Source organism: Leptinotarsa decemlineata, unplaced genomic scaffold (assembly GCF_025532065.1).
Source record: "Leptinotarsa decemlineata unplaced genomic scaffold, Ldec_3_MD MMD2_tig00026361_RagTag_RagTag, whole genome shotgun sequence".
Lineage (NCBI taxonomy): Eukaryota > Metazoa > Arthropoda > Insecta > Coleoptera > Chrysomelidae > Leptinotarsa > Leptinotarsa decemlineata.
The window spans coordinates 1315921-1325141 of record NW_027412704.1 but is presented as its reverse complement, the minus strand read 5'-3'; the positions used below and the strand labels follow the sequence as shown (position 1 = coordinate 1325141).

Genomic DNA, 9221 nt, shown 5'->3' with positions numbered 1-9221 from the left:
CGAAACAAAAGTTGAAAATGCTGTACATATTGTGAAGGCCATAACTATGTTGCATAATGTTATAATAAACATGGAAGGAGACAAAGACGCATCAACTGACAATACAGATGATAAACATACGTCGTTCCAGAAGTAATAACCATCCATCTAATGCAGCAGTGAATCAGACTATGGGCTAGCTCCCCGACAATATACTCTAATCTCCACTGTTACTAAACTTTGTAACGAACAAGCTACTAGGGTTTTCCAACAGAGACTTTCGAACCTCGACAATCGATGACGGCCATGTTGCCTGATTTATGCGCCACAATCCTGGAAAATCAGACGTTTCTGACGCGCTCTACACAAAGAAGCCGTGCCGGACACTTGGAACTATATTATATTTCACACATAATGGCATCAATACGTCTTTCGAACTAATGAAAAAATTGAAAATATCTTACACACACTCCGTTTCAATTAAATTTTGAGATAGGAAGAGCTTAATGAAAAAAACCTATATATTTTTTGGATAGTAATAAACATAAACTACCCAGTATGTAGGAGATTGAGTCATCTCAATCCAAAGCAGTGAGGTTACTTCTGCAGCAGAGTCTATACATCAAAAGATAGACCGAGAAAGAAGAGAAAAATACAGTAGACTCAAGACACTGCAAGGTTTTGCAAATTCTTGGAGAAAATTGGCAGATGATGCCATATGATGACAAAAACTGAAACCAATTCTTTCTCTGATGACTTCAACTGGATTGGATACTCGTTTGTCAAGAAGAGTGTAACGGTTCTGGTGTTGAAAGAAGTATTTTTTTCAAACTCAGTATGATCATTTTCCTATTTGTATTAATTGTTTTGTCGATTCCAAATCGTCTAAATACAATGAAGCATTCAGATAAGCGGCCAGTATATGTATATTATTTATAAACGTTTAATTGTTGAGTATGGTTATCTATTGTTTGAACACTAAGTCGATGACAATTATTTGAATTTCTATTAATATAACGAAACAACTAAAAGTATTGTGAAATAATCGTACACTTTATGGAATTCTGCTAATGAAAAAAAGTGGGAATATTGACTTTTGAATATAATGCGGGAGCTCTCTTCACGGCCGGAAATTGAGTCCGGCAGTAGGTTACATAGCAATGGTTTTCATGGAAAACAATAGGCTAATAGGATCAAGTGGTCGTGAAACCTTATTTAGGCCTACAAAAACTATCAGACAAAGTTTGGGGTCAGCTGAGGACACCAGAAAACCTTTAGCAACACACAGGGTTAACCAGATTTCTTGTAGATGTCGGTTGGTCCACAGTGGCAGTGGCATCTTCATCGCTCTTCTCAAACTGAACGTTTTATCTTCTTATTTGTTCTTTTATATGGTTAGAACGCCTTAGTGCAGGTATTTGTCCTCTCCTTTCGTTCGGATGTTTCTTTAAATTTGCCTGTACTTGGGTTACATCAAGTAATATCATTTGTGTTGGTGTTTCTCTAGACTAGAGAAACAAACAAGAAGATAAAAGTTCAGTTCAGAAGATGATAGCAAAGCCTGGCTAGACTCTTATGTTCAGTTGAAATCCTATAACTCAATGTATTGAGATTTTTCTCAACACCTCAGGTGAATTCAGGCACAAACACAACGATTATTTACCCTAATTGGTGTTACTAGCAGGTGTTCCTGTGAATAAATTTGAAAAAGACACAACTGAATTCAGAAAATGTAGAACAATTTTTAAAAAGAGAAAATTAACTAATTCTAAAAATGTTCTAAACCTATACCGAACTAATTTATTGTGAATATCGGAACGCACTCTTTGTGAGAGTTTTCTAACCTTCGGAACTGGAACTTGGAACTTGGTTTATCAGGTTGGTTTTTTTTCGTGGTGTTCATCTTCGTCGCCTTGAGAAGAATCCCGTTGTTGATAAAAAAGTTGAAAATCTCTTACTTTCCTTATTACCAACTCTCAATTTTCATTACTTCAAATTTTCAACTTCAATATTACAAAAACTATCTATTCTATGATTTTCATATTTGTTCCTAAATTTAAATACATCTTTACGTAACAATTATGTACAGAAATGTTTAACCTCACTTATGTCTAAATATAAATATTCTTCAAAAGCATCACTTGATGTACTTATCTATATTATTGTTTACAACAATAATTTTCGAATTTTTCATCATTCCTAAATATTTACAATAAGTTTTTTATGTTTTTTACAATTTTACATAACAGATATCATTTTGCTTTCACCTGACATTTATTTCCAATCGGCTGTCTGTTTTTTGAAAATTAATGAAATTTGGTACACAAATCTTGAAATTTAAATTTCCCACTCTTTCGTACTTGTTTCCTGTCAAGTCTGTGGATTTCAATATATGTACAGGGTGACCTCGCGGTACTTCCGTATCTGAATTTTTCTGTGATGTTGTGAATATCTCTACACATTGTTGTTTTTGAGTCTTTTTATAACACTTGTTTGCCGAAATCAGGAAACAACACAAACGCACGGAATCAACAACAGGAGCCAACCGCACATTTGTGGTTCCAGTTAGAAGACCTAGAATTCCCAGAATATATATATATATATATATATATATATATATATATATATATATATATATATATATATATATATATATATGTATATATATATATATATATGTATATATATATATATATATATATATATATATATATATATATATATATATATATATATATATATATGACGGAAGGCCGTGGGTGTACATCCGCTCGTCTTTGACCCGCTCTAAAACTTGAGGTTAGGTGTTTTTTTTTGTCTTCTTCAACATTCTTGTCACTATTTGACATTACCATTAACTTTTCAATTATAACCATGACCCTCAATTTTACTGTTGTAGTATTTCGCTAGTTATATATGTCTACATATATGTTTCATCTTTTCATCTCAATTTAGATAAATACTTGAGTTTTAATATATGGATATGAAAAGCTCAAATTCTTATAACGTTCTTATTGTTATTGTACTGATAGAATTATCCACTGTAATGTACTTTTTAACAAGCGAAATAAATGAATTATTATTATTATTATCACTACGTTTCGGCAAGATCCCACTTGCCATATTCATGTGCTCTACTCGGTTCAGCTACCAAGCAGAGCACAATATTATGGCAAGTGGGTCTTGCCGAAACGTCGTGATAATGTCAAAGACGAACGTATATACACCCAGTATAACATTTCGGCATGTATCTATCTATACTATTCGTGAAGGACTACGTGTCACAACTGACTGATAAAAATGAACGAATGAATATCTATATACGTATATCTTTTATTGAAATAATGTCTCATGGCAAAAATAATTCTCTAAAAGGAACTTTTAGATAAATTTTCCTGAAAATGTCGTTATGTATCACCAGAAGAGTCTCCAAAATAGACTGTTTCAAATCTTCGTTGACCAGTTCCCAGTTGTCGTTGAGAACCTTATTGATTTCGTTACCTGAAAAAAAACAAGATTTTATTCAGCGCTAAAATCATTCAAACATAGATCGTAATTATTTGGTATTGACAGAGAATGAGAATTTACTCCATGGGCGCATCAAGCTTACTATAAAAGGGGCATCGATTTTTTTTTAAATAACGAAACTAAAATGTCATATGACAAAATATTGAGATGCGAAACTATCGGGAAATGAAATATATCGAAGATAGATAATGGGGTACTTACTGAGGATCTCGTTACCGTCGAAAAGATTCTTAAAATCATAGTGAACGTCTCGTAGTTTATAGTCATAAGAACTATTCGCCAGTTTTGCATATTCCTCACCATTTCTGTATTCTCTCTCCCACCTGAAGTTGTATTGATACAGACCATTTACTGAAAAATACGTGCTGTTATAGAACGCTTGAGGAAAATTAATGATAGGAACATTAGAAAGCATATAAAAAACAAATGCAGTGAAAAACACGTTTCTTGCTACTGATTCAGCTTCAGGAATGTCCAGTAAAAACTCCAAAAACATATAAAACATGAGTACTCTTTTTTTGTTGGTATTGAAATCTAATAGTGAGATAATTTAAGTCAAAACACCCATAAGCAATGAGTTCCCCAACAATTGGATTCTTCACCCCGACCTGTCTGAATATTTGGTACAAACGCCTTTTAACTTTTTGTTGAATCAATATCTATCCCTGAAGACGATTCAGGTATCATACCTTTTGACCATGACTGCGTAAGAAACACCATATCAGTATTTTTTTTAATTTACAACCCCTATCTAAGAAAAGTTTCAATTTGAGTTCAAAACAAAACGTAACTTTGTTAAAGATATCCTTTTTGAGGTCTATCATTTTGAGGGTACGGAACTCTGAACGCATCTCATCTCAGTGAAAAATTTCGAATTCATTTCAAAACAATACGGAACTTCTTTGAAAATATCCCTTTTGAGGTCTTTCATTTTGTTTTCAAACAGATTTCCCCATGTTTTACGATTTCCTTTTGTTCCTATAGAACTTTGAACTCATCTCAACGAAAAGAGTCTAATTCAGTTCAAAACAACACGGAACTTCTTTAAAAATATCCCTTTTGAGGTCTGTTATTTTGATTCCAACAGATTTTCCCCATGTTTTCACGATTTCCTTGTGAAGCCACAACTCATCAAAACCTCAACAATTCCAACCACCAACTTTCGATCCATTTTCTCGCCTTCCACAAATATCAGATAGCTCACATAGTGTTATATTTGCTGGCCCATGGCCGTTGATCGGGAAAATCATCAGGTGTCCAGTCATCTCATAGTCTGATAAGATTTCCAAACGTGGAACTGTGCTCAGAGTGTGTGCTTCCATTTTGTCGAAGTCAACGCTGAAAAAAAAGGGCCGTAAGAACAGCGAATTACATCATCATCCACAACAATAACTTACTCAATATCCAATACCTCTACTTTATCCAGACCAAAGACTTTTATATTCTTAGCCAGCAAGTGGAAATTTTTGCCTCCCTGAAGGTCTACAAGCGATATTCTCAAAGGGTTCATTGGGGGGATTTTCAAGTGCTTGTCTCCTGAAGAAGAAAAAGAACAAGGTCAGAAGTGCCAGAACTTGGAGGCCACTAAATCAACTTACCATTCAACAGATGAGGTATGGCCTTTTTGGCGTGGTCTAATGCACAGGCAGTGAAGTTGTGTGTCTTCGAGCATGGTTCCAGGTATTTTGCTGCAGGGAAATGTAGTCATCAGTTATACAAAAATCGTGACTGTTTATATCGAAAGAAAAATGGGCCAATTATTCTTGAAAGGAATATCAATATCAAGTTCGGCCAAACATAACTCGGAGAACAAAATGTTGCTGGTGCTACAAACAATGTGTGGTCGAAGTAAACGATATTGTGAATAGTTAAAGGTGTCGGCGCCCTCAAAGGCCAAAAAACCGTTACAATTCTGATGAAGAATGATGCCGCTGCCAATGAGTCCACGTGGACTGAAGAATTGGCAGTTCGTATTGGATAATTTATACTAACCGAAATTTATGATTGGCTGAAGAGTCATAAAATCAAATTTGGAGTCATGTTACGGCGACGAATAGAATGCGAGGATGTTTATACTCGTTGTGTTGTCAATGTTCAGTTCAGGAACTGGTCGCGATTTGAGTGTTGAAATTTGATATTGGTGCAGTTATAATTACTTAAAATGTTTGTTATCTGTTCAAAATGTAGCGTCCTTGGACAAGTACTAATAGTAACAACGAGTGTGGTAACAACGCAGACTTTTTCCTGTGTAGTGATTCCAATGGCGATGGTGAACAATGCGAAAAAGAGATACTCAAGTTTGGTTTCGAGGAAAACAAACTATTACAAGCAACATCAGATTTGAGCGAAATTCCTTTCTCAACTGTACGTAAAATAGTCAAAAAGAAACCTTATGAACGCAAGACGCGATGTGATACGGGATTACCAAAACCTTTTGATGTTCATCTGATAAAATCATTGAAAAAACAATATACGACTGTTACAAAAGCAATGAGGTACCTACAATTGAAATCATAAGCAAGAAATTGAATACTTCCGGCCATAACGTGAGCTTCTGTGACAAAACTCTTCAGAATCGGATAAAGAAACCAGGACTTAGATTTAAAATAATAAACAAACGTCAAGCAGTTATGAAAAGCAGAAGTATAATAGAATTGTGTAACAAATAACTGAATATAGACAAGAACAACGTCAAATTTTCTATTTGGACGAAACTTGGTATGACACTCACGACACAGTTATGAAAGGGTGGACTGATGGTTCGAGAATGTGTACGCCTAACATGCCTGCCAACAAAGGATCGCGACCAATCATTGTGAATTGCGGAGGAAGTAAAGGATGGGTTCCGAATTCTTTGAAATTATGTGGAAAAAAACTTGACGACTGCAATGTTGACTATCATAAGAACATGGAAGCTTATATTTTTGAGGAATGGTTTGAAAACACATTGATCCCAAATTTGGATGCGAATAATGTAATAGTTCTTGACAACGCTTCCTATTATTCACGACAGCTCATCAAAGTACCGAATAAAAATTCGAGGAAAGATGAAATACAAAGTTTTTCAATGGATAACAATTTGTATTTTGAAGATTACTATACCAAAAACCAACTACTTGAAGTTTTACAGACAAAAACATTTGAAAAAGTGTATGCCCTTGAGAGCATTATTGAAAAGTACGGACACGCCATACTGAGATTTCCCCCCTATTTTTGTGTTTACAATCTCATCGAGTTGATTTGGGGAAAATTGAAACAAAGCATCAGGCGTAAAAATAATTTTCCAAAATTTGATAAGAAGGTAATAGAGCTAATTGAAGAAGAAGTATCTAATATTACCGAAGAAGACTGGCAGAAAAGGAATGAAAAAGTAATTTTAGTTGAGAAAGACTATATGGAGATTGGACATTTCCATATTAATGGTGGAAATAAAATTATTATTGATTTAAATGACGACAGTGATAATGAAACAGAGAATATGGAAGAGGAATTATCAGAAGCTTTCGAAGAAAGTTAGTTATTGTGAGTCTTATATAATTAGAAATGATCATTGAGAAACGAAAATATTTAGCTCCCTAACTATATTATTAAAGGGGAAATATACTTTCACTTGTCGCATGAAAGCAAAACAGAATGATTATCTTATTTAAAAAACACTTCATCATGAGATTTTCACTAAACAGTTTTACAAAAACACAATACATGTTTCGCCATACAATGGCTTCTTCGGTCATGTCTCTACTCTTTACAGAAAAGATACGCCGCGCCGGGTGCTGAATAAAATAAAATAACAGGAGTTTTAGCAGAATAGTTCTGAATTCTGCTGAGTGTGGGTTTCAATAGAATTTTCAACAAAAGAAAACGACGTGGAAAATTTAACGTTGTATATTCTTTCTTGCAAATTGGAAAAAATCACTTTTGTGAGAATATAATGAGCTAAAAAACCAGAAGATTGTTTTGTTTCTCAAGGGTTGAAACGGAATCACCTACTATTATGAATATTCCGACTGAAAGAAGAATAAATTCAATAATTTCCATCAATAAACGTCATAATAATGACTGTCAATGCAGTTCTAATCACTTCTGTGATTTCCTGAACTAATCTACTCCAATTTTTCGAAAAAAACATATAAAAGAATAATTAATAACTATTCCATATTACTGGAGTTTTTTCTCAACACTGAACCGTTATTTTAACACAAACACACTAGTTTGATCTTCTTCTTCAAGATGATCACTTGGTGATCGAAACAGGTGTCGAAGTAAACAGTGTCGAAATAATGGTTTGGTGTTGGGAAAAAACTCCTAATATTCATTACTACTCCTCGTTATTTATGAAACAAAGACACAAAAACAACAAAAAAAAGGGAAATGTCCCACCATTTCATGAGATAAAGACACAATAAACAGCAAAATCAATTTAAACAAATTTTTTTTACAACAGTCACTGAAAAATAAGGATTTTTTTACCAATTTATGAGAAATGAAAGAAACAACAACATTTGATAAAAAAAATTGTGATAGCTCCAGAAAAACGTGAGGCGTGTAATGAAATTTTGGAAACCACTTAAAAAGTTAAAATCCAGTTAAATCACAAACGGATCCATTAAGAATATAGGACAAATATTTGCAAGACTCTCGAGAGCACCTTGTATGTTGTCAAAAAAATTCATAAAAAAATGCTTCAATCTCAAGGAAGAATAGTTGGCAGCATAAATCAATCATAAGTATTGTAGTTACTTCAAGGAAAATAATTTTTGACACGCAATACTGTTTTGAAAATTTGCAGTCATCAAAGGACTTGAAAGAAAGTACTTACGTCTATGTAGAGCTGTTACTGCTAGAACTAAAGTGAAACAAATCAATAATACCCGAACCATTTTCATTATTTCACAAATTGGGTCTTGATAACTGAGAACTGGATATGCCCCAACAAATTCTCCAACTTATACGGCATTAAGGCAATTAGTATGTGCTTAAATTCCAATATTGGGAATATTTTCAAATGCAGCTTTCTTCAGAGAAAGTTTCAAAGTATAATTCAGATTTTACGAGAATGTGATGGAATTTTTTAACGGCGATTGAAATTGTAGTTATTACTTTAACTTCTGACTGGATTTCTAGCCACAATTTGTCTCGGATATAATCAGTCTCAGTGGGATTATTTTTTGAATGTATCATGCAAAGAGGTAACTCCATCCACAAACTGGAAGGAAAACCCTCCTAGAAACAATTATTTTCATATAAATACTGAATTACACGAAAGAAAAATAGTTTCGAAACAAATACTTTTACATGAACGCTGAATTAGACGAACAACATTTTTTAATTCCGTTTGTATTCAAAACATTCTTAATGGAGTCGAATCAGATATCATTCACAGGATTCCTACACAATATAGTTAAAGAAATATGTAAAATTTCACTTATATGAAATACTGTCATCCTCACTGGTAGACACCTGTATGTTTCGCCTTGCCTTATTGGCTCTTCAGTACCAAATACGGATAACTATATGAGAAAAAAACACTCAATTTGTTCGTAAAGTTACGTGTTTCTATCATAAAGTGGACAAATCCACCCACCAAGAAGTAATCGTAAATAACGTCTCCATTTTATGACATATTTTCATCAACAGATTTATTCGAAGTTTGACCATGATTTCGAAAGTGATTAATTTTTCAAAATATCGTTTTTGGAAGAAAGAAAGAAAAT

General features: G+C 33.6%; 1 protein-coding gene across 1 annotated transcript; it reads right to left on the bottom strand.

The window, feature by feature from the left end:
- Positions 1-3278: 3278 nt before the first annotated feature.
- LOC111516812 (protein takeout-like) lies at positions 3279-8589 on the bottom strand. Its single transcript, XM_074184947.1, has 6 exons — positions 8327-8589; positions 5106-5195; positions 4905-5043; positions 4712-4845; positions 3709-3858; positions 3279-3480 (listed from the first exon to the last, which is right to left on the bottom strand). Exons 1-6 carry the CDS (start codon positions 8391-8393, stop codon positions 3329-3331), a joined length of 732 nt encoding a protein of 243 aa, XP_074041048.1. The 5' UTR covers positions 8394-8589; the 3' UTR covers positions 3279-3328.
- Between the last annotated feature and the right edge of the window lie 632 nt (positions 8590-9221).

Coding starts and splice junctions, on each gene's coding strand:
- LOC111516812 (XM_074184947.1), bottom strand. CDS start 8,393: ATGAAAATGGTTCGGGTATTATTGATTTGTTTCACTTTAGTTCTAGCA. Junction 5,196..8,326: donor AGTAACAGCTCTACATAGAC/GTAAGTACTTTC, acceptor ATTTCCCTGCAG/CAAAATACCTGGAACCATGC. Junction 3,859..4,711: donor GCCAGCAAATATAACACTAT/GTGAGCTATCTG, acceptor CGTATTTTTCAG/TAAATGGTCTGTATCAATAC.